General features: G+C 52.9%; 2 protein-coding genes across 6 annotated transcripts in view; both read left to right on the forward strand.

The window, feature by feature from the left end:
• LOC123345319 (butyrophilin subfamily 1 member A1-like) overlaps window positions 1-24184 on the forward strand; it is a 48360-nt gene extending 24176 nt beyond the window's left edge. For 2 of the 5 annotated variants that reach the window (XM_044982105.1, XM_044982108.1), the window contains 10 exons: window positions 1897-1917; window positions 2469-2489; window positions 3055-3087; window positions 6210-6230; window positions 7837-7857; window positions 8417-8449; window positions 11168-11188; window positions 16310-16330; window positions 16427-16453; window positions 23573-24184. In XM_044982105.1, the coding sequence (XP_044838040.1) occupies window positions 1897-1917; window positions 2469-2489; window positions 3055-3087; window positions 6210-6230; window positions 7837-7857; window positions 8417-8449; window positions 11168-11188; window positions 16310-16330; window positions 16427-16453; window positions 23573-24132 (779 nt within the window). In that variant the 3' untranslated portion in view covers window positions 24133-24184. The remainder of the gene's footprint in view (window positions 1-1896; window positions 1918-2468; window positions 2490-3054; window positions 3088-6209; window positions 6231-7836; window positions 7858-8416; window positions 8450-11167; window positions 11189-16309; window positions 16331-16426; window positions 16454-23572) is intronic. The other 3 variants (XM_044982106.1, XM_044982109.1, XM_044982107.1) reach the window with 2 other exon arrangements.
• LOC123345337 overlaps window positions 1-25472 on the forward strand; it is a 716016-nt gene that overhangs the window by 175254 nt on the left and 515290 nt on the right. The gene's annotated exons all lie outside the window — the stretch shown is intronic.

The following is a 25472-nucleotide window of genomic DNA, read 5'->3' on the forward strand; positions in this document are numbered from 1 at the left end:
TGGCCATGTAACATGAGAAAGAGCAGGGTTTCACTCTCTGTGGGGTGTGTGTGTACATTTGTTGTGGTATCAAGGAGACATTTGGTATTGGGGGGGAAGGAGGTGGAATATATCTTCTCTCTCCCTGCACTGTTGTAGCAGGCACAGAGGTCACACTGTATTTGGATGGAGGTGGGAGGGGCTTGAATTCACTGTTCCTCGCCCCAACAACCTTTGAAGACAGGTAGCTGCCCCACTGCCCCTCTCCCCAGTATCTGCCCTTGCATCCAGCTGTGTGCGAGAAGCACAGAAGTTGGATGTTTCTGCTAAAATGATCAGCAGTGAGAATTGCAAATGGTGACCATTAAATTTTCATCAATCAGGTTTTAGTGTCACCATCCCAACTCCATGGTGCTGAGTGCGAGCAGCAAACAGCTCTGCCTGCGGACTCAGGCAGATCGCACTGGGCTGGAGCACTGCTTACACCCAGGTCACTTGCTCAATGCTACCTTCATACCCAGAAAGGCTGGACACTTTTTAATACATGGAGGGTGATATTTTCACTCCCATCTTAACTCCATTTTGTTAGTAAAAGGACCAGAGCAGCATAAAAGAGATCCAGAAGGCCTGGATGCAGCTGGGAGAGGATTCCTCCAGTGCAGGCAGCGCAGAAAACAGCTATAGGCTGCACTCTGAGGACCCACTCACAAGCCCTATTGTAGGTGTGTGTGGGAGATGGGCCTGGGAACAAGAAGGGGGTGTCAGTAGAGGGGCACAGTTCTGCAGAGATCCTGGGCCGTGCTGCTGCCCATACGCGCCCAGGGAAAGGCTGCTGTAACTAAAGTCACAAGCTAAACCAGAAAAACTCACTCCCATTATGGAATAACAGCGCTGACATGGGGTGTTATACCCATATAACAAGAGCGGTTTAAATTCCCAGCTTACCATGTACTGGTGTAACCTTCCCATTCAGACAAGCCCTGAGTTACAGTGGGGGCTACTTTGGCATCCAGAGCACCCAGGATCAGGGGATGTGGGGTTCATGGTAAAAGCCAAAGTCGCCCTCATTTGCCCTTGGACTGCTGTTCTGAGAACAGAATCTCACCCTGACAGTTTAAACCATAGATCACAATTATGTGGCAGTTCCTTAACTGGAGGGTCACACACTTTGTTGCTTACATAAGACCAGTGGTGCATCCAACTGGGCTCCTTAAATCCACTCCGCACCTTCAAATGCGCCCCTCCCCCACTACTCTGCCCATAACCCTACTGATTGTTGTGAAAAGCAGAAAACTGGAAAAACTGATTTCCAGTAAAATCAGGCTTTTCTGATTTCCCCCCATATCAATAGAGTTCTGACCAGAGTGGGGAGTCGAGGGGCCTGGCTGGAATATGGGGGTGAGGAGAAGAGGAGGCAAGAAGTGTAGCTGGGGGAGCTGATTGGAGTGCGGTGAGGGGCCTGTTAACCCTAACTCTGACCTCACCCTCACCTTAAACCCTAACCCTCAGGTCACTGCCTCACCCTGTGCCCTGATGGATCAAATGGTGAGTTTAGTGGAAATCCGGCTTTTACAGTTCTCCAGTTTTCATCAACATCAGGAGAGTTCTGCCCACTGATAGCTAGAACTTGCTCTGAAATGCTGCAATTGATGGGACGTGGTTATCAAGAGTGATCCCGTTCCAGACAGATAGAAACACCATCGAGTTCAGTGTGAGGCCTCAGCCAGAGGGGAAAGGAGACGGACATTTACTCAGTGTTTTACCTGCATGAGGCCTTGTGTCCCCAGTATAACATGGGCAGTGGAAATAACTAGAGGCAGAGCCCCTGAGTGTGTTCTGCTTTCTACCCGTAGAAACATGACTCCTACAGATAAATCTTCTACCTTGTAACCCACCTCTTCTGTTATTCACTTCCAGCCGCACATCAAGCAGAGAAAGGTGAGGTTCCTTTGTTCATTGCAATGGGAGGGGAGGGGGAATCTCAAACTTTGAAACAAGTTTCATAGACCCCCAGGGCAGGTATTGAGAGCTCGCACTATGAACTAGAAGTCAATTTGGTTTGTGCAGTGCAGAGAGAAGCTCTGCCCCTCGTCCCTCACACTCAAGACATGGAACGAACAGACCCAAACCCCACTGACTGAACTCGCAGGGGTTTATTGCTCCCTCACAGTGGGGGAGGGAGCAGGTTTGGCTCACTATACAGTCTGTGTAGCCAGCGCTGTGCCCAGGCTGTAAGCTGGCTGTGGTCCTTAGCACCCCTGGTGTGACCTGCCAGGCAGAAGGTGGCCAGGGACATGGTGGCTGATGATGTCATTATACTGCACGAGGCCTTGTGTCCCAAGTATAACGTGGGCAGCGGGAATAGCTAGAGGCAGAGCCCCTGTGTGTTTTCTGCTTTCTACTGGTAGAAACATGACTCCTATGAGTTTGCAATACTTACAGATAAATCTTCTACCTTGTAACCCACCTCTCTTGTTGTTCACTTCCAGCCTCATGTCGTGCAGAGAAAGGTGAGGTTCCTTTGTTCATTGCAATGGGAGGGGAGGGGGAATCTCAAATTTTGCAACAAGTTTCATAGACCCCTGGGGGCAGGTATTGAGAGCTCTCACTGTGAACTAAACGTCTGTCTGGTTTGTGCAGTGCAGAGAGAAGCTCGGCCCCTCATCCCTCCCACTCAGGACACAGAACAAACAGACCCAAACCCCCCTCACTGAACTCACAGGGATTTATTGCTCCCACACAGTGGGGGAGGGAGTGGGTTTGGCTCACTGCCCTCTGTGTAGCCAGCTCTGTGCCCAGGCTGTGAACTGGCTGTAGTCCTTAACACCCCCTGTGTGACCTGCCAGGCAGAAGGTGGCCAGGGACATGGTGTCTGATGATGTCATCATGCTGCTTGCTACAGTGTCACTCTGCCCATTTGCTCTCCTGTGCTCTTGGCTGTGGGCTACACCCCATCCCATCACCCCAATGACAGACTAATCTATCCCCAGAGCTGAGCTGCATTAAAGAATAAATGGAACTTCACCATAAATATGATGCAATGAAATCTCATCTCTCATCCTTTTCTCTCTCTAGAAATGCTGCGATCTGAACTGGAGAGCGAGAAAGGTCAGTGTCTGGGGCCAATGGGGTGGCATAAAGGTTACAGGAGAATGTTTTCCAAAAATGTGTCAGATCAGTAAACTAGAGATTACCAGGCAGATGAGACATTTGGAATGAAGCCAAAGGGAGGCTGGGACTTAGGCTTTGTCTGCACTATGCAGCTTTTAATGACACAGTTGTGCCACTACAGCCATGCTACTAAAAGGCGCGCAGTGTAGCCGCTGTTTGTTGGTAGGAGAGAGCTCTTCTGCAAACACAAATCTTCCACCCCCAATGAGCAGCAGTAGCTTTGTCGGCAGGAGAGCTCACATTGGCATTCTTCGCTGGCAAAACTTTTTCTTTTGTCATTCAGAGTTGTTAAAACACACACACACAAGTTTTGTCATTCAGTTGCTAGTGTAGACAAAGCCTCAGTGTAAAGATCATCACAGGACGGGGATTCCCTCCCTCACCCTGGGGACCCGGCTGTGCCTGGAGGCCCGTGGAAAGTGATGGCTCAGGCTGCGGCTATGGAACTGAGTGGGCTACAGCACCTGAAGCAGAGCAAAGGGGAGATGCAGGGGCAGCTCTACCTTTTTTGCCACCCCAAACACGACAGTCTGGCAGCCTTCGGCAGCGCGCCTGCGGGAAGTCTGCCAGTCTCGTGGATTTGCCAGCATGCCTGTGGGAGGTCCGCTGGTCCCAGGGCTTTGGCGTACCTGCAGACATGCCACCGAAGGCTGCCTGACTGCCTCCCTTGCAGTGACCAGCAGGTGCCCCACTGTGGCTTGTTGCCGCAGGCACGCACTTGGAGCACTGGTGCCTGGAGCTGCTGCTGGGGAGATGGGTGGGAAATGAGCAGACATTTCAGCAGGGGTTGTGGCAGGGGGGAAGGTATTTGCACAGACACAATTCTGATGGGGTGGGAAGGAGGCTACATGTGTGTGCTGGAGAAAGTGAAAAACACACGTGGGATGGAACAATTACAAATAATGTGCTGGTGTTTGAAGGGGTGATGGGGAATATCTCCAAATTGTCACCAGAGCCCAAACAGTGAGCTCAGGGCTGCTCGCGCTGACACAGACGGGCTCTGAAGGGGAAGTGGCCAATTGTCCTAAAACCCCCATGGAATTTACAGACACAGCACCCTGAGCCCAGGCCTGAATCGCCCTAAACCAGACGGTCCAGAGGCAGGGATCGTTGCTGGGGACTGCTAGATGTGTGCAGCATTTAACAGAATCCCTCACATGGGATCCCCCGTGTCCTGGTCTTTCATAGCCATGTAACATGAGAAAGAGCAGGGTTTCACTCTCTGTGGAGTGTTTGTGTACATTTGTTGTGGTATCAAGGAGACATTTGGTAGTGGGGGGGAAGGAGGTGGACTGTATCTTTTCTCTCTCCCTGTACTGTTGTAGCAGGCACAGAGGTCACACTGTATTTGGATGGAGGTGGGAGGGGCTTGAATTCACTGTTCCTCACCCCAACAACCTTTGAAGACAGGTAGCTGCCCCACTGCCCCTCTCCCCAGTATCTGCGCCTGCATCCAGCTGTGTGCGAGAAGCACAGAAGTTGGATGTTTCTGCTAAAATGATCAGCAATGAGACAATTGCAAATGGTGACCATTAAATTATCATCAATCAGGTTTTAGTGTCACCATCCCAACCCCACTGTGCTGAGTGTGAGCAGCAAACAGCGCTGCCTGCAGACTCAGGCAGATTGCACTGGGCTGGAGCACTGCTTACACCCAGGTCACTTGTTCAATCCTACCTGGACACTTTTTAATACATGGAGGGTGAGATTTTCACTACCATCTCAACCCCAATATGTTAGTAAAAGGACCAGAGCAGCATAAAAGGGGTCCAGAAGGCCTGGATGCAGCTGGAGGAGGATTCCTCAAGTGCAGGCAGCGCAGAGAACACTACAGGCTGCACTCTGAGGACCCACTTACAAGTCCTATTGTAGGGGTGTGGGAGATGGGCCTGGGAACAAGAAGGGGGTGTCAGGAGAGGGGCACAGTGCTGCGGAGATCCTGGGCCGTGCTGCTGCCCATACGCGCCCAGGGAAAGGCTGCTGTAACTAAAGTCACAAGCTAAACCAGAAAAACTCACTCCCATTATGGAATAACAGCGCTGACATGGGGTGTTATACCCGTGTAACAAGAGCGGTTTAAATTCCCAGCTTACCATGTACTGGTGTAACCTTCCCATTCAGACAAGCCCTGAGTTACAGTGGGGGCTACTTTGGCATCCAGAGCACCCAGGATCAGGAGGATGTGGGTTTGTGGTAAAAGCCAAAGTCACCCTCATTTGCCCTTGGGCTGCAGTTCTGAGAATAGGATCTCACCCTGACAGTTTAAACCATAGATCACAATTATGTGGCAGTTCTTTAACTGGAGGGTCACACACTTTGTTGCTTACATAAGACCAGTGGTGCATCCAACTGGGCTCCTTAAATCCACTCCGCACCTTCCCCACAACTCTGGCCATAACCCTACTGATTGTTGTGAAAAGCAGAAAACTGGAAAAACTGATTTCCAATAAAATTAGGCTTTTCTGATTTCCCCCATATCAATAGAGTTCTGACCGGAGTGGGGAGTCGAGGGGCCTGGCTGGAATATGGAGGTGAGGAGAAGAGGAGGCAAGAAGTGTAGCTGGGGGAGCTGATTGTAGTGTGGTGAGGGGCCTGTTAACCCTAACTCTGACCTCACCCTCACCTTAAACCCTAACCCTCAGGTCACTGTCTCACTCTGTGCCCTGAGGGATCAAACGGTGAGTTTAGTGGAAATCCGGCTTTTACAGTTCTCACCAACATCAGGAGAGTTCTGCCCACTGATAGCTAGAACTTGCTCTGAAATGCTGCAATTGATGGGACGTGGTTATCAAGAGTGATCCCGTTCCAGACAGATAGAAACACCATCGAGTTCAGTGTGAGGCCTCACCCAGAGGGGAAAGGAGACGGACATTTACTCAGTGTTTTACCTGCACGAGGCCTTGTGTCCCCAGTATAATATGGGCAGTGGAAATAGCTAGGGGCAGAGCCCCTGTGTGTGTTCTGCTTTCTACTGGTAGAAACATGACTCCTATGAGTTTGCAATACTTACAGATAAATCTTCTATCTTGTAACCCACCTCTCCTGTTATTCACTTCCAGCCTCACGTAGTGCAGAGAAAGGTGAGGTTCCTTTGTTCATTGCAATGGGAGGGGAGGGGGAATCTCAAACTTTGCAACAAGTTTCATAGACCCCCCGGGGCAGGTATTGAAAGCTTGCACTATGAACTAGAAGTCAATTTGGTTTGTGGGGTGCAGAGAGAAGCTCTGCCGCTCGTCCCTCACACTCAAGACATGGAACAAACAGACCCAAGCTCCAGTGACTGAATTCACAGCATAGGCGGCAGGTTTGTATAATTTTTGGTGGTGCCCCTCCTCTGCTCCCACCCTGTAAGCCGATATAAAATGAAGCTACAGTGCGTCGGCACTACAATATTACAAGGGTCAATTAAAAGTGGAAAGTCAGAACCAGCACTTCCTGCTTCAATATACAGTATTATATTTTGTTGCACCTGTTGTGACAAAGTGGGAATGTTCTTAATGTTTTCTCTGAATACTGTGTGGGTGCCTCAGTTTCCCCTGCAAGGTGCCAACTGAAGGTGTTGGGAACAAAGAGACAGCATCACACTGTCCCTCTAGGGCTCTACAACAATCTTACCCCCTTATCCCACCATCTAGATCCTTTAGACCATCCCCCCCCACCCCCGGCAGCACACTCACTCTGCACCATGATCACTGCACATGCTCCTAGGGACTCTCTCAGGTTCAGAAAGCCCACTCGTCTCCCCTATGGTGGATACCGGGGGGAGGGAGAGGGGTTGCCATCACGCGTGGCCTCCCCTGCTGCTGCCCCTCACCATAGCCTCACTGGGGATGGTGGATGGGACTGCCCCTTGCCCAGCATGGGGCAAGAGTAGGGGCTGCGGGGGGAGGGGATGGATCACAGGGTCAAACCTCACTGAAGCCCCAGCAGCTGCTCAGGTGAGTGAGGTCACCCCAGATGTCCATCTCCTGGCCAGAAGTCCCCTTGGCGTCTCCTCCATGTGGGTGCCGGGGGGCGGGGGAGAGAGCTCCCAAGCATGTGCGTGCCTCCTCCTCTCTCCCTCTTCCACTCCCCTGGTGCTCCAAGAGGCTGCCAGCTGCTGATCTCTATAGCCTTAGGCAGAAGCAGCACAAACAAGGGAGAGAGGCAGGGGCTGTTTTCTTTCAGGCAGGGAAGCTCCGAGGTGGTGGTGGGGAACGTTCTGAGGGGGTGGGGGCAGGGCCCGCCCCAGGTAGGGCCAGGGGAGAAACCCAGCTCCAAATATTGGTGGAGCACAGCCCTCTGCCTTTAATATTCCTGGTGCTCATGCACCTTGAGCCCATATAACCTGCCACCCCTGCTCACAGGGGTTTATTGCTCCCCCACAGTGGGGGAGGGAGCAGGTTTGGCTCACTATACAGTCTGTGTAGCCAGCGCCGTGCCCAGGCTGTGAGCTGGCTGTGGTCCTTAACACCCCTGGTGTGACCTGCCAGGCAGAAGGTGGCCAGGGACATGGTGACTGATGATGTCATCATACTGCACGAGGCCTTGTGTCCCCGGTATAACGTGGGCAGTGGGAATAGCTAGAGGCAGAGCCCCTGTGTGTTTTCTGCTTTCTACTGGTAGAAACATGACTCCTATGAGTTTGCAATACTTACAGATAAATCTTCTACCTTGTAACCCACCTCTCTTGTTGTTCACTTCCAGCCTCACGTCGTGCAGAGAAAGGTGAGGTTCCTTTGTTCATTGCAATGGGAGGGGAATCTCAAACTTTGCAACAAGTTTCATAGACCCCTGGGGGCAGGTATTGAGAGCTCTCACTGTGAACTAAACGTCTGTCTGGTTTGTGCAGTGCAGAGAGAAGCTCGGCCCCTCGTCCCTCCCACTCAGGACACAGAACAAACAGACCCAAACCCCCCTCACTGAACTCACAGGGATTTATTGCTCCCACACAGTGTGGGAGGGAGTGGGTTTGGCTCACTGCCCTCTGTGTAGCCAGCTCTGTGCCCAGGCTGTGAACTGGCTGTAGTCCTTAACACCCCCTGTGTGACCTGCCAGGCAGAAGGTGGCCAGGGACATGGTGTCTGATGATGTCATCATGCTGCTTGCTACAGTGTCACTCTGCCCATTTGCTCTCCTGTGCTCTTGGCTGTGGGCTACACCCCGTCCCATCACCCCATTGTTAGACTAATCTATCCCCAGAGCTGAGCTGCATTAAAGAATAAATGGAACTTCACCATAAATATGATGCAATGAAATCTCATCTCTCATCCTTTTCTCTCTCTAGAAATGCTGCGATCTGAACTGGAGAGTGAGAAAGGTCAGTTTCTGGGGCCAATGGGGTGGCATAAAGGTTACAGGAGAATGTTTCCAAAAAATGTGTCAGATCAGTAAACTAGAGATTACCAGGCAGATGAGACATTTGGAATAAAGCCAAAGGGAGGCTGGGACTTAGGCTTTGTCTGCACTATGCAGCTTTTAATGACACAGCTGTGCCACTACAGCCATGCTACTAAAAGGCGCGCAGTGTAGCCGCTGTTTTTTGGTAGGAGAGAGCTCTTCTGCAAACACAAATCTTCCACCCCCAATGAGCGGCAGTAGCTTTGTCGGCAGGAGAGCTCTCCCACAGGCAAAGCGCTGCTCACATTGGCGTTTTAAAATCTTTTGTCTTTTGGTATTCAGAGTTGTTAAAACACACACACAAAAGTTTTGTCATTCAGTTGCTAGTGTAGACAAAGCCTCATTGTAAATATCTTCGGACGGGGCTTCCCTCCCTCGCCCTGGGGACCTGGCTGTGCCTGGAGGCCCTGGGAAGTGATGGCTCAGGCTGCGGCTATAGAACTGATGGCTATAGAACTGAATGGGCTACAGCACCGGAAGCAGAGCAATGGGGAGATGCAGAGGCAGCTCTAGCTTTTTTGCCAGCCCAAGCACAGCAGTCTGGCAGCCTTGGGCAGCGCGCCTGCGGGAAGTCCGCCAGACCTGCGGCTTAGGCGTACCCAGGCCCTGAGAAGCCCTACCCTGTCCGGTCCAGAGGCCGGGATCGTTGCTGGGGACTGTTAGATGTGTCCAGTATTTAACAGAATCCCTCACATGGGATCCCCCGTGTCCCTGCTTTTCATGGCCATGTAACATGAGAAGGGGCAGGATTTCACTCTCTGTTATGGGATGTGTGTGTGTGTGTGTGTATGTGTGTGTGTGTGTGTGTACATTTGATGTGGTATCAGGGAGACATTTGGTATTTGAGAGGAGGGGAAACGTATCTCCTCTCTCCCCTCCCTGTTTTAGCATGCACAGCATGTATTTAGATGGAAGTGGGAGGGGCTTGAATTCACTGTTCCTCACCCCAACAACCTTTGAAGACGGGTAGCTGCCCCACTGCCTCTCTCCCCAGTATCTGCACCTGCATCTAGCTGTGCGGGAGAAGCACAGAAGTTGGATGTTTCTGCTAAAATGATCAGCAGTGAGACAATTGCAAATGGTGACAATTAAATTATCATTGATCATCATCCCAACCCCACTGTGCTGAGTGTGTGCAGCAAACAGCGCTGCCTGCAGACTCAGGCAGATCGCACTCGGCTGGAGCGCTGCTTACACCCAGGTCACTTGCTCAATGCTACCTTCATACCCAGAAAGGCTGGAGACTTTTTTTAATACATGGAGGGTGAGATTTTCACCCCAATCTCAACCTTGTTATGTTAGTAAAAGGACCAGAGCAGCATAAAAGGGGTCCAGAATGCCTGGATGCAGCTGGAGGAGGATTCCTCCATTGGAGGCAGTGCAGGGAACAGCTACAGGCTGCACTCTGAGGACCCACTCACAAACCCTATTGTAGGTGTGTGGGAGATGGGCCTGGGAGCAAGATGGGGGTGTCAGGAGAGGGGCACAGGGCTGCAGAGCTCCTGGGCCATGCTGCTGCCCATATGTGCCCAGGGAAAGGCTGCTGTAACTAAAGGCACAAGCTAAACTAGAAAAACTCACTCCCATTACGGGATAACAGCACTGACATGGGGATGATGGGGTGTTATACCCGTGTAACAAGAGCAGTTTAAATTCCCACCTTACCATTTACTGGTGTAACCTTCCCATTCAGACAAGCCCTGAGTTACAGCGCGGGCTGCTTTGGCATCCAGAGCACCCAGGATCAGGGGATGTGGGGTTTGTGGTAAAAGCCAAAGTTGCCCTCATTTGCCCTTGGGCTGCAGTTCTGAGAATAGGATCTCACCCTGACAGTTTAAACCATAGATCACAATTATGTGGCAGTTCCTTAACTGGAGGGTCACGCACTTTGTTGCTTACATGTTGCTAACTGGGCTCCTTAAATCCACTCCACACCTTCAAATGCGCCCCTCCCCCACAACTCTGGCCATAACCCTACTGATTGTTGTGAAAAGCAGAAAACTGGAAAAACCGATTTCCAGTAAAATCAGGCTTTTCTGATTTCCCCCCATATCAATATAGTTCTGACCAGAGTGGGGAGTCTAGGGGCCTGGCTGGAATATGGGGGTGAGGAGAAGAGGAGGGGAGATGGGGGAGCTGATTGGAGTGCGGTGAGGGGCCTGTTAACCCTAACTCTGATCTCACTCTCACCTTAAACCCTAACCCTGAGCTCACTGCCTCACCCTGTATCCTCAGGGATCACACAGTGAGTTTAGTGGAAATCCGGCTTTTACAGTTCTCCAGTTTTCACCAACATCAGGAGGGTTCTGCCCATTGATAGCTAGAACATGCCCTGAAATGCTGCAATTGATGGGACGTGATTATCAAAAGTGATCCCATTCCAAACAGATAGAAACACCATCAAGTTCAGTGTGGGGCCTCAGCCAGAGAGGAAAGGAGACAGCCATTTACTCAGTGTTTTTCCTGTACGAGGCCTTGTGTCCCCAGTATAAGGGGGGCAGTGGGAATAGCTAGAGGCCGAGCCCCTATGTGTGTTATTTTTCTACTGGTGGAAAATAGGACTCCTATGAGTTTGCAATACTTACAGATAGATAAATCTTCTGCCTTGTAACTCACCTCTCCTGTTGTTCACTTCCAGTGGTGCATCGTGCAGAGAAAGGTGAGGTCCCTTTGTTCATTGCAATGGAAGGGGAGGGGGAATCTCAAACTTTGCAACAAGTTTCATAGACCCCCGGAGCAGGTATTGAGAGCCCTCGCTGTGAACAGAAAGTCAGTCTGGTTTGTGCGGTGCACAGAGAAGCTCGGCTCCTCGTTCCTCACGCTCAGCACACGGAGCGAACAGACCCAAACCCCACGCTCTGATCTCACAGGGGATTTGTTGCTCCCACACAGCAGGGGCGGGAGCGGGTTTGGCTCACTCTGCCCTCTGTGCAGCCAATGCTGTGCCCAGGCTGTGAGCTGGCTGTAGTCCTTAACACCCCCATGCAGAAGGTGGCCAGGAACATGGTGGCGGATGTTGTCGTCATGCTGCTTGCTACAGTGTCACTCTGCCCATTTGCTCTTCTGTGCTATTGGTTGTGGGCTCCACCCTGCTCTGATCCTGTCCCTTCACCCCAGTGATAGAGTAATCTGCTCCCAGGGAGAGTTCCCTCGAATTCCTCCTGAACCCTGTCAGTGTTTGGTTTGTGCTCTGAAGCAGGAGGAGGTTTCTCTCCCTTCCAGTCAGGGGCGGCTCTAGGTATTTTGTCGCCCCAAGCATGGCAGGCAGACTGTCTTCAGTGGCTTGCCTGTGGGAGGTCCCCGGTCCCGGAGATTCGGTGGCCTACCTGCAGGAGGTCCGCCAAAGCCGCAGGACCAGCAAGACCCTCTGCAGGCATGAGATGACAGTTGCCAAAGGCAACCTGCCTGCCACCCTTGCGCGACCGACAGAGCGCCCTCTGTGGCTTGCCGCCCCAGGCACACGCTTGGCGTGCTGGTGCCTGGAGCCACCCCTGCTTCCAGTATGCTTGTGTGTTTGAGAATTAGCATGACTCTGGATATTTGCATTTCTCTATCAGTGCCTGGGCCTTTCTGAATCCTTTGTCCATTTAGGGTTTTTCTTTGCTTGTCCGTTTTGTTTTAACCCTACTCAGTGTAAAACTGCATGTTCTCATTAGCCATATAAATGTCCTTTCATTTTATTTCTGTTAAACTCTTGTCCTCAGTGCTATCTCGTGGCAAGGAGGTCCCCAGGCTAATTATGCATTGTGTAAACAATAGTATTTCCTCTTATAGGTTGAAATTTGCTACCTTTCAATTTAGTTGAGTATCCTCTTGTTCTAATAGTAGAAGGGAAGGTAGGGCTGAGAACCCAATTTCTTTCTCTCTCTCACTGTTTTCTATTTCTGTCACATCTCCTATTGAAACTAAAATGTCCCATCTCTTTCAGTCACTTTTAATATGGCTTTGCCTTCAGGGCTCTAATCATTATTATTACCCATTTCAGTAATATCCTTTCTGAGATAGGGCAACCAGTACAGATAAGGGCGTGTACGAGTATGATTTTCTGTCCTGTTCTTTGTGCATCCTGACACTTCATTCTTTAAATACTGCTGCACATTGAGCAGAGCTCTTTACAGAGGGGTCCACAGTGATGCCCAGGTCTTTTTCCTGAAAATCTGCATGCGTAGGTCTAATTATCTTTGTAACGTGCATTGCCTCACATTGATCAACACTGAATTTCATCAGCCATCAGGTTATCCAAGCTTGGTGCCTCTGAAATAACTCAGACTTCTTTGGTAATCTAAATCATTGTTTGTCATCTGCAAATTTTGCCACTTTAGGGCTTATCCTTTGTTCCAAGTCACTGATAAATAGATCAGAGGCTCTCAAACTTCATTGCACTGCGACCCCCTTCTGACAACAACAATGACCCTAGGAGGGGAGACTGAAGCCTGAGCCTGCCTGAGCTCTGCCCCCTGGGTGGAGGGGGGGCCCAGGGCCAAAGCTGAAGCCCAAGGGCTTCTGTCCCAGACAGGTCCGTAATCTGAGCCCCAGTGCCCAGGGCTGAAGCCCTCAGGCTTCAGCTTCAGCCCCTGGTGGTGGGACTTGGGCTTCGGCCCCAGGCTCCAGCAATTCTAAGCCAGCCCTGACCCACAGTTTGAGAACTGCTGAAATAGACTAAACACCCGTCCTAATACCTGACTGTGAGGCTCCCCACTGCAAACCTTTTTCCAGATGAAAATTGACCATTTATTCCTGCTCGTTTTCTGTCATTTAGCTGGTTTCTAATCCAGGACAATACTTTATCCCTCACCCCATGATGACTTAGGCCATGTCTGCACTACAGAGCTTCTAACGCCACAGCTGAACCAATGCAGCCGGGCCAATGTAAGATCTCTAGTGGAGCCACTCAGTGCCGACGGGACAGAGTTCTCCCATCGGCATAATGATTCACCTCCTGCGGGTGGTGGTAGCTATGTGGGCAGGAGAGTTTCTCCCACCAACATAGTGCTGTGCACTCTAACACTTATGTCAGTGTAACTTGCATTGCTCAGGGAGTGGAATATTCACACCTCTGAGTGACATAAGTTTTGGAGCCATAAGTGGTAGTGTAGACAGCCTTAGTTTCCTTAATAACCTTTTGGGTATGTGTACACTACGAGATTATTCCGATTTTACAGAAACCAGTATTTGGAAACATATTGTATAAAGTCGAGTGCACACGACCACACTAAGCACATTAATTCGGGGGGGTGCGTCCATGTACTGAGGCTAGCGTCAATTTCCGGAGCGTTGCACTGTGGGTAGCTATCCCCTAGTTCCTGCAGTCTCCCTCGCCCATTGGAATTCTGGGTTGAGCTCCCAATGCCTGATGGCACAAAAACAGTGTCGCGGGTGATTCTAAGTAAATGTCGTCACTCAGTCCTCCCTCCGTGAAAGCAACGGCAGAAAATCATTTTGTGCCCTTTTCCCTGGATTGCCCTGGCAGACGCCATAGCATGGCAACCATAGAGCCCGTTTTTAGCCTTTTTTCACTGTCACCATATATCTACTGGATGCTGCTGGTAGACGCTGTGCTGCAGCATTACACAGCAGCATCCCATTGCCTTCCCTTCCTGATGGCAGGCGGTACAATAGGACTGGTAGCCATCATCATCCCGTGAGTGCTCCTGGCTGGCCTCGGTGTGGTCAGCTGGGGGCACCTGGGAAAAAATGGCACCTCCCGCTCATTCCCTTCTTTAAGCTTTATCTCCTGGAGATTCAGTGCTACCTGGAATATTATAGCAGCTGGAGGCTGCACTCCTCTCTCTCCCCTCCCCCTCCTTAATGTCTAATGGAGATTCAGTCCTGCCTGGAATATCATAGCAGCTGGAGGCTGTCTCCCCCTCATTTTATCTCAATAAAGTCAGTGTTGTTTCTTATTCATGCATTCTTTATTGCTTCATCACACAAATGGGGGATTAATTGCCTCGGTAGCCCAGGAGGGGTGTGGGAGGAGGGAAGCAACAGGTGCGGTTGTTGAAGAGGCACCCGCTAGAATGGCATGCAGCTCATTATTTCTGCGAGATGTCTTGGGCTCTGACTCGGAAGGGCTGTCCTCTCTGGTTCTTTAGTAGGCTTGCCCTATATTCTAGGCAGGACTGACTCTCTCTTTAGAAAAAATGTAAAGAAGGGAATGACCTAGGGAATCATTCCCATTTTTGTCCATGCGCCCCCAGCCGACCTCACCGAGACCAGCCAGGAGCAACAATGTTTTTGACCCTTCAGGCATTGGGAGCTCAGCCAAGAATGCAAATTGTTTTCAGAGACTGCAGGAACTGTGGGATAGCTCGAGTCCTCAGTCCTCCCTCCTTCCCTCCATGAGCGTCCATTTGATTCTTTGGCTTTCCGTTACACTTGTCATGTGCTGAGTCCCTGCTGTGGCCTCTGTCTATCATAGCCTTGGAGATTTTTTTTCAAATGCTTTGGCATTTCGTCTTTTGGAACGGAGTTCTGATAGAACAGATTCATCTCCCCATACAGAGATCAGATTCAGTATCTCCCGTACGGTCCATGCTGGAGCTGTTTTTTGATTCTGGGACTGCAAGATCACCTGTCCTGACCGGCACTCCACATTGGGTAAACAAGAAATGAAATTCAAAAGTTTGTGGGGCTTTTCCTGTCTACCTGGCCAGTGCATCCAAGTTCAGATTGCTGCACTGCTGTGGGGGTTTAAATGTAGAAATACCTTCAGTTTTCTTTTCCAGCTGTGCTAGTTGGACTTTTTTCCATCATTCTCATAGAGCTGGTTTAGAATTCTGGTTTAGTTCTTGTTTCAGCCAGTTTACCAGGCACTTAGGTAAGGCTTACTGGGCTGTAACTCTCAGAATTACTCCAGCCAAATTTTTAAAGCTGGGTACAACATTCCCAGTCCTCTGAATCTCCAGAATAGTAGCTGATTTTAATGAGAGATGCGTATTATTGTTAGCAGCTCAGCCATATCACTCTGACATCATTTCAGAATTCTTGGGTATTTGCCACCTGGCAGGGATCTACGCTGCTCTTGGTGGCTGCTGGCTCTTTAACTTATCAGTTGTTCCAATATCTCCTCTTCACACCTCAATCCCTGATATTCATTTCCTGAACAGAGCAGCTCCAGGGCAGGTTTCTCCCCAACTTCTCTGTGGTGAAAACTGATGCGAAGAAACCAGTCAGTCTCTCAGCATTGTCCTTACCCTCCTCAATTGCTCCCTTTCCCCCGTGCCGATCCAGGGGACCCATCAATTCTCTCACAGGCTTCCTGATTCTGATGGACTGAAATAATTCCCTGGTATTTGTTTTATATCTCTGGCCATTCACTCTGCTAATTCCATTTTAGCCTCCTAATTCCCATCATGCACTTCACCTGATGTACTGTATGCTCCTTTCTGCAGGCTTCACGGGGTTAATATTTTCCACTTCCTGAGGGATCCCTGTTTGGCTCTAACAATCTCCTGCACCTGGCCGGGTGGGGTTACAATATTTCTCCCTTGCTAATTCCTTTGCTGCTCAGGAGGTGCCAGACTCTGGTTGCTGACGTAGCCTCCAGGCTGAGTCTAAGGACTTACTTGCTTTAAAGTCTTTTTGACTCACTTCTCCTCTGCAAGATAATGTGATATTAGGGTGACCAGACACTAAGTGTGAAAAATCAGGATAGGGGATGGGGGGCAATAGGTGCCTGTGTAAGACAAAGTCCCAAATATCGGGACTGTCCCTATAAAATGGGGACATCTGGTCACTGTATGTGGTATTAACTCATTTCTCTTGGTTTTATTTTTAGACAAACTCCAGGCTGAGCTCAGTAAGTTCCATTCCCCCCTGTATCACCCTGTGTGACATTGTCTCCTGCTCAGTGTGTCAGTGGTGTTCTCACCCCTCTGTCTGTGTTTGGTTTCAGGGTGGAGAAGCGCCCAGCTCTACGCAGGTACTGTACATGCCACTGATGTTTTATCCATGGTGAGACCCACCTCCCCCTGGGAACTCTCTGCTCCCTTCCCTGCACAGAGCATTTTCCTATGACATTCAATAGGCTGGACACTGCAATGTCACTGGGGGCCCATGGAAAGGGGCAGGTGACACCCCAGGTTTATTGCAGAGCAGGGACGTACCCCCTTAGGAAAGGGCTGATTGGTGATGAAATGCTGCCCCCTGGTGTCACCTTTGCAGGGCGGTACCTGGGCTCTGCAGGATGGACATTCTTAGCTGGCCATCATTTGCATTGAACTGCTCAGTTCTCTCTTCTCAGCAGCAGGGTTTCTATGCTCAGACCCTGCTTTAGCCCACAATTTCCTTCTAGTGTAACAGGCCCAGACAGGAGCTGTTCAGTGTCCCCCTGGATCTGGAGTGAGGAAGGCCCTGTCCCCACTGCAAGGTGCAGACAGGTTTTTATAACCAGCTGGTGATGCTCCCCTGACCCAGTTGCAACAAATTGTGCTCCCATGGCAACGTTTCAGCCTCACAGCGGTGGCTGAGGGGTGTGTGTGTGTTTGCTCCCAGCCTGCAGCCTGACTGTGTGTGCCCTGGTGCATGCTGGGAGAGTCTGGGCAGCTCCAGCAGGGATCAGAGAGCCCAGGGGCCATACACACACATTGCAGCACCACTGGCCCAGGGGTCCATGCACTCCGGGGTATCCTACCACACGGAGCTGGGAGGGAGGAGGGCACCCAGGGCAGTTACACAAACACCACTGGGGGTCCTGCTAGGGTCGCCACCCCTGAGGTGCAACAAAACAGGAAATCTGCCTGCTTCATGTACACCACCTGTCCCCTCACCCGGGCACTGTCTCCCCATCCGAATCCTGGGAGTGGGCACCAGCCACCAGAGGCTCCTGCTCCTGGACTGCCCCAAGTACCAACCTCACCCAGCAGGACATGGCACCAAATCTACTCCACTGCCCCCAGCGGTGACCCCCACAGCTGGAACCTGCACAGTGGTGATTGGGCCCTGCTGGCCCTGAGCTCCTGATCTCACTCACTGTTTCAAGCTGCCCCATCTCAGCAGCTCCCAGACACTCTACACCCAGAGCTCCCTTTGCATAGGCACAACCACCCCACAGCTCCCCCACTACAGCCACTGACATACCTGGGACTTGTCATGTCGTGGGCAGACTCACAGATTTCCCAGGAGAGTGACATGGACAAAGGGACAATCCTGGGAAAACCTGGACAGGTCGGGTTGCCAACTTTCTAATCTGCCAAAACCGAACACTCCTGCCCCATCCCTGCCCTGAAGTCCTGCTCCTGCTCTTCCTCTTCTCCAAGGCCCAGTCCATCCCCCCCCCCTCTGTCGCTTGCTCTCCCCCACTTCAGTCACTTTCACTGGGCTGGGGCAGGGGCTTGGGGTGGGGAAGGAGGGGTTAGGGCTCTGGCTGGGGGTGCGGGCTCTGGGGTGGGGCCAGGGATGAGGGGTTTGGGATGAAGGAGGGGGCTCTGGGCTGGGGCAGGGGCTTGGGGTGTGGAGGGGGGGTGTTAGGGCTTTGGCTGGGGGTGCGGGCTCTGGAGTGGGGCCAGGGATGAGGGGTTTGGGGTGAAGGAGGGGGCTCTGGGCTGGGGCAGGGTGTTGGGGTGTTGGTGGGAATGAGTGGTGTGGGCTCCAGGAGGGAGCTTAGGGGCGGGAGGGGACTCAGGCTGGGGCAGGGGGTTGGGGGGTGTAGGGGGTGTGTGAGGGGTGTTGTAGTGACCAGGCAAGGTACTAACAAACTTCACCAGGACTTTAAAAATAAAGTGGAAACCTCTTTACCCTGCTGCTGCTCCACCCTCGGTAGCTCTCACTCAGCCTCCTCAATTCCTCCCCTCCCTCCTTCCTGTTTCCTGTCCTTTGAGACTCCCAACAGCCAGTGCTCCCGGTTCTAATAATTACAAACAATATCTTAATACCATATTCCCTCCTTTCTTAAGAAACTCTCCCAATTAAAATAAACATTGTTGTTCTAATCACAGGAACAAATATGAAACAAGACACTATACTGTTGGCAGAAATATTACACTGAAAACACTGTAGATACTACGTAACACAGTCTCTAGTCTAGACAGGTGGTCGTCTGGGTCTGACAGGCCGTCTCTCAAGTCCCGGTTCCAGTGCAATGTCTTGTTGTGTGGATACTACGGTGAAGTCATCCAGTGCAGACTGGGTGTTGGCATAATCTCCTCTTGGTGCATAGGCAGGTGCAAGATAAGCATCCCATACCCGCCCATCAGAAAGTTGATAGGTGTAAGGTCCCTTCTTCTCTATGATTTTAAGAGGAGCTGTGAATTTATGGTTCCCTTTGCGTAAATTTCCAGGTTTTCGTATTCTAATGAAGGAACCACCCTCAAACTTTGGTTCCTTAACATCCCGCTGCTTGTCTGTGAAAGCCTTATACTTTGCTTGGTTCTGTTCAACTGTTTTTTCTCACATCATCCTTGGCTGAGGCCTCAGGTCGTGCCTTTAACAATCCAGCAATGTTCAGTTTAGTATTCATCTGTTTCCCATGTAGTAACGCTGCAGGTGATCTTTGTATTGTGGCATGTCGTGTAGCCCGGAATGCCTGCAAGAAATCGGTAGTGAAGGGTATCCACAATTCCAGTTCAGCAAACTCTCTTTCAAACGTCTGTTAAACCGTTCGATTTCCCCATTGGCTTGAGAGTAATATAGGGATGACCTTCTGTGTAAAATGTTCCCCTCTGTTAGAAATGTTTCAAACTCCAGGGAAGTAAATTGGCAGCTGCTTCCAAGAGCTGCATGGAGCTAGGGCAGGCAGGGAACCTGCCTTAGCCCCGGGCCCCCGCTGCACCACCGACCAGACTTTTAATGTCCTAGTCGGCGGTGCCAACTGGAGATACCAGGGTCCCTTTTCGACCAGGTGTTCCAATAAAAAAACAGATGCCTGGCAACCCTATAGACAGGTGCCAACCCTAGGTCCTGTCCACATGGCCCAGTGACACCCAGCTGAGCCGGGTACAGGCAGCCACATGCCTCCCCAGGCCCCTGGCAGGGACGCTGAGCTGCCAGCTGCCATGGTCACTAACAGTGTTAACTCTGTCACGTGCCACTCACCATGCTTAGAGCCCTGGGCCCAGCCCCAGGAACAGCTGTAACCTAGACTCATGGCAATCCAGGGCTGGAAGGGACCTCAAGAGTTTGCCTAGTCCAGCCCCCCTGCACTTGCGCAGGGCCTAGACCATGATCGCGGCTTTTATTTTTATTTTTTTTGGCTGCTTGTGGCAAAAACCCTGGAGCCAGCCCTGCAGCTGGGGCCTTTCACTCCCCAGTCACCGATCTCAGCCCAGGCTCAGAGTCCAGTTCCCAGCAGACAGGAGCTCACATCGTAACGCACTTTAACTGCAGCCTCACCAGTCATCTCCGCAGGGAGGCCAAGGCCTAAATGGGCCGCAGGGACGATTCCTCCCCAGGGAGAGGCTCCAGCAGGTGTCTGGGCTGAGCCATGGTGGCAGGACAGTGGGGGGCTCACATGGCTGCTGTGACGTCCTCGTACCCTCGATACACAGAGCTCCAGCAGCTGGGATGTAAACCCCATTCGTACCCCCAGCACTGAACTCACTGACACTGCCCGAAGGTCCCCTCTGCTCCTGTGGATGGTGTGTGTGGAGGGGGGTGAGTAAGGGGCACTGGAAGAGGGGGGCCATGGCCAATCACTTTTACCAATGGGAGGGCTATTCCCTCCCACTTTTTACCAGCTATAAGCGTGAGCGACAAGGGGGAAGGGGGCCGAGAGGAACGACCAGGGTGTTGGGGGGAAGAGGTGGTGTGAAGGCAAGGGCTCAGGGAGAAGGGATGGTGTGAGAGCGAGGGTTCAGGGAGAAGGGGCAGTGCGGAGGCAGGAGCTCAGGGAGAAGGGCTGGCACAAGTGGGTGACCTCTCTGCTTTTAGGGAGCTTCCATCACTCCTGGGGAGAGCACCATCCCCGATCCTGATCCACAGGCACATCTGTGTGTTTGCCGGGTGTGCAGAGCTCTCTGGGTGGAGAAACTTTCACACTCACCCAGGAACCTGTGCTGGGAGGCCCCACTGCCCAGGAGGCCGAGGGCTCTCACTCCCCTGCCCTGAGACGTGAAAGGAGAGGCCCTCGGGCTGCTGTCCCCTATCCCAGGAAGGGGGTGAAGGGGATGTGGACACAGACAATATCCCTGCTTGCACTGTGAGGTGCAGATCCGGCTCCACCCTGGGCTTCAGAGCCTGAGCTCCAGCCTGAGCCTGAAAGTCTATGTGGCTATTTTTAATTCCAACCAGGGAGCTCCATAAGCCTGAATCTGTCCACCTCGTTCCGAGACTCGCTGCTGCAAGCTGTGTAGAAGGACCCAAAATGTCTCCAGAGTCTGGGTGTGAAAGTTCCCAGCATGTCTGTCCCAGGGCTGGTTAATGAGAACAACGTTCCCCTGTGTCTAAACACTACCATAGGCACTGGGCCAGAGCGTGGGAGAGAGAATGACTCTGCAGCCCAGTGTGTTGGGCCTCCCCTTTTCCAGTGACCCTGTAATTATTGATCCATAACCCCAGTGATTGGAGGGGTTACGGCCCCTGGCACCGCAGTGTCTCAGCCATGTCTGCCGGGGTTTCCTTGCACTGATGTAGCTGCACCGGTGCAAACCCCTAGTGCAGACGCGCTGTGCAAGTGTGAACTGGGACTGGTCCCCGGTGCAGCTTCTCCCAGATGGAGGGGTCAGTAAGTGGGGAAATGCCCCCTCCCCTCCCCACTGCCCTGGCCTCATTAGCAACAGCCCATTAGTGCGCATTTATACCCTGCCCCGAATCTTCCACTGTAACACCCCCCAAGTGAGCCCAGTCCAAACAACTGCCCCCGTGGGGGTGGGCTGGGCCAAGTGAGGGGAGGGGCTGGCTGTGGGGTTTTCCTGGCTGGAAGGTGGGGCCTGTGGGGCCCGCCAGCATGGAGAGTCCCAGCTGCTCCCCTTGGGGCAGGGCTGCACCCCCAGTGTGTGTGGGGACAGCACCGACCTGCTCTGAGTGAGAAACCAACCACACGTGGCCTGAAAGCAACAGAAATTCCCTGGGCCCTGCCTCTCCCTCACCCACCTCTGGCTCCTGCCCCTCCCGTACCCTTCCCCCACCCCTGTGAGGGACCCTGGATCCTGCGTCTATTCTGACCCCTCACCAACATCCCTCCCTCTCTTTTCACTCCCTTTCTGCTCCCCTGGGCCCCTGCCCCTCTACTCCCACTTTGCCTCCCTGGCACATGCCCCTGCCCTCCACCCATCTCTGCCCCACTGGAACAGCCCGTCCCTTCTCCCCCTGCCCTCCTGGCATCTGCCCCTCTCCCCCAAACATCCTCTGCACGCTGCAGCCCTCCCATCACTTCACACCCCCGCTATGTCCTGGCAACAACCTGTCCCCTTTCCCTCCTCTGTGCCATGTCTCCGACTCTTCCCCTCACCCGCATCTGCTTCCCTGGTGCCTACCACTGCCATCACCTCCCCTACCCTCTGATGGCCACACCACCCCTCACCCTCCTCTACTGTCCTGGCTTTCGCCCTTCTTACTCCCCTCAGCCCTCCTGACACCTGCCCCTCTCTTCCCTCGTCCCCCTGTGCCCACCCCTCCTCTAGCCCCACTCTGACCCCCTGACACCTGCCTGTCCCCATCCCCTCCCCTAGCACCTCCTTCTACCCACCTGCCCTGCCGCTCACCCCTCTCTGCCCCCGGTGCTTGTCCCTCCCCTCCTCTGCCCTCCCTGTGCCTGCCCTTCTGCTCAACCCTCTCAATCCCCCGGCACCTGCCCTTCCCCTCCCCCCACACCCTTCTGCTGCCTGCCTCTTCCTTCCCTCGTCCTGCCCCCCAACACCTGATCCTCCCCTTGGCCCCTTCCTTCCTGGTGCCCAGCCCCTCACCACCCTCTGCCCCACTGACCCTGCTCTCCTCTCGCCCCTCTGCCACCATCACCCATGCCACCTTCTCCTTATTTCTCACCCCTGCCCCTCCCCTCCCCCTCTGGCTCCATGAAACCTGCACCCCTCACCACCCCTCCAGTCCCCTGGTGCCAGCTCCTCCTCTGCCCCAAGTCCCAGCTCTACCCTGGCCCTATCTGCCTCCCTGGTGCCTGCTGTTTCCTTTGCCTCCTCTGCCTGCCTGGTGCAAGTCCCTTCTCTCACCCCCTTTGGGACCCTGGTCTCAGCCCTTCCCCTCACCTCAGCACTGCCGCACCCCTCCTCTCCCCTCCCCCTCTCCTAACCTCTGGGTCCTACCCCTCCCTTCATCCTCCCTCTGCCCCCCTGGTACCCACATCTCCCTTCACACCCCTCTGCTCCCCCTAGGGCCTGACCTCCACACCCCTCTCTGCCCCCTTCTGCTCACCCCCCATTCTGCCCCTTTGGCACCATTCGCTCCCCTGACATGGTTCCACCTCCCCACTCCTCATCATCTCACCCCCTGGCAGCTCACCCTGCCCTAGATTTCCCCTGCCCCATTGGAGCTCCCCAATTCCCTCACACCCCTCTGCCCGCTGGTGCCTGCCCCTTCCCTTGCTTCCCTGTGCCCCCTGGGGTCCATCCCTTTCTTCTGCCCTGGTGCCCACCCCTCCCCTCTCCCCCTAGAACCTGCCCTTCCCTTCACTCCCCTCTGTCCCCTGGTGCCTGCCCCATCCCTTGCCCCCCACAGCCTCCTGGGGTCTGCCCCCTTCTTCTCCCATGGAGCCCCCCCCTCCCCCCCCTGCAGCCCCCTGGAACCTGCCCTTCCCTTCACACCCCTGTCCTCCTGGTGCCCCTCCCTTCCCTTATCACCCCATAACCCTTGTGTCTGCCTCCCCCCATGTCCCTCCCTCCCCCCGCTCCTGTCACCTCCCCTCCCCTTTCCTCTGCCAACATCAGTCACTTCCCCTCCCCCGCCTCCCTTGACACCTTCCCACCCCTCCCCCGCTCCTCCTGCCTTTTCCCCTCATTGTCTCCTCACAGGCAGAGGGGCCCTGACCCCCCTCAGGCAACAACCCCCCTTTCCCCCCCCCGCCCCAGTGATTAACGGGGACACAGGTTAATTCCCCTTTAATCCCAGTGACCAGCCCCTGCCCCCGGCCCTGACTCTGTGACTCTCTCCCCAGTGGACGTGACTCTGGATCCAGACACGGCAAATCCCTGGCTCGTCCTGTCTGAGGATCAGAAACGTGTGAGACACGGAGACACTTGCCAGGATCTGCCCAACAAGCCTGAGAGATTTGATTATTGTTACAGTGTCCTGGGCGCTGAGGGGTTCGCGGGTGGGAAGTATTACTGGGAGGTGGAGGTGGGAGACAAGACAGGCTGGAACCTGGGGGTTTGTAGGGAATCTGTGAGCAGGAAGGGGGACGTCACACTCTCAACTGGGAATGGATACTGGGCCGTGTGGCTGAGGGATGGGGGATACAAAGCCTGCACCTCCCCCCCAACCTGCCTCCCCGTGAGCGTCAGGCCCAGCCGGGTGGGGATTTTCCTGGACTATGAGGCGGGCGAGGTCTCGTTTTACAATGTGACTGACAGGTCCCATTTCTTCACTTTCACTGACACCTTCTCCGGGACGCTCCGCCCTTATTTCTGTCCTGGTGTCAGTTCCAGGGGTACAAACTTGGCTCCCCTGATCATCTGCCCGGTCCCAGCTCAGGCCGGAGGGAATCTCTGTCCCTGACAGTGACCCGGCGGCACAGACTGGCCCCTCCCAGTGCTGCTGCTCTTCCCACCCCCAGTGGTGGGGGCCAGTTACTGCAGCAACTGGACTTTCTGTGCTGACCAGACGCTGCCAGTTTCCCTTTTCAACTGGAGGTTCCAGTCGAAAACCAGACACCTGGGAACCCCCAGCCCCCACCTTTCCCATCCCCTGCCCCAGGGGTAGCAGGTGGTGGGAGATGGGGTCATTCACTCCTGTCAGAATTTTCTACCCCTGTGAAATCTCACTGTAAAATATGAAAGAAAAATATTATTTTAATTTAGAAAATATTATTGTAACAAGGTGTAAATACAATAATATTTTAATTTACATTTCTACAGTATTTCAAAAACAAGTGTAAGCAGAGTCAGGATGAGCTCTACCCTGACATCTGGTGGTAAATTATGGGGAGTGTGGAAAGGAATTTCAGGTATTTGCATTGGCATTTCAGTTATTTGCATTAGCACTCCCACCCCACTTAGCACAGCCCACAGCAGCCTGGGATGGTTATTTCTTTGTTATTGGGGCAGGAGGAATAAAGTGGTGTCACCCTGATTATGTGAATGAGGAACTATGAGACTGCTTTATGACAAAGAGTCTTACCATCAATTAAGTAGCACTTGCTAGACAAGGGACATGGGTGCCAAAATCCAGTGAGAGGAGAGAGGTTGGAATGTGTACTTTATGGTATGGGCCCCTTTTCAGGGCCTGGAACACCAATTGCACCTCCTCCTCTCTCCACTGTTAAAAAGCAGAGCTAATTTTGATTCTGTTAGGAGTCCATCTGGAGACTGCTGAGCTGAATTCACATTGGGCCAGTAGTGCACCAGCACTGGGGCTCCCCTACTACAAGCTGAAATCACTAAAAGAGCTAAGCTTACTGAGCTGAGATCACTAAGTGCTGTGTTAACTAGTGGGGGAGCCTGAAGATCTATTGCCAAGCAGCTGGCAGAGCGGAGCAGTTTGCAGCGTGTTGGAGCAGCCCATGGAACAGTGAGCGGAGCAGAGTGGAGCAGTTTGTGGGGATGGCTGGAGTGGCTCATGGGTTGGCTGGAGGAGTGGCATAGCTGGTGTAGTGGAGCTGATCATGGGGAAGGCTGCAGCAGAACTCCACGGAGAGGCAGAGCAGTTGGCCCTGGCCCATGTAAGGTGCCCCTTAACACCCTGTGTGTGTGCCCCCCCCCCATTTCCACCCATGCTTGGGGGGGTAAAACTCTATAGATAAGCTTTTGATCTCTGGGATGGCACTGACCAGAGACTTTTGGATTGTTGGTCTCTCTCTGGAGTGATTGGACTTAAGACCCTAAGGGGGAAAGGACATT

The sequence above is a fragment of the Mauremys mutica genome, chromosome 12 (assembly GCF_020497125.1).
Source record: "Mauremys mutica isolate MM-2020 ecotype Southern chromosome 12, ASM2049712v1, whole genome shotgun sequence".
Classification (NCBI taxonomy): Eukaryota; Metazoa; Chordata; order Testudines; family Geoemydidae; genus Mauremys; species Mauremys mutica.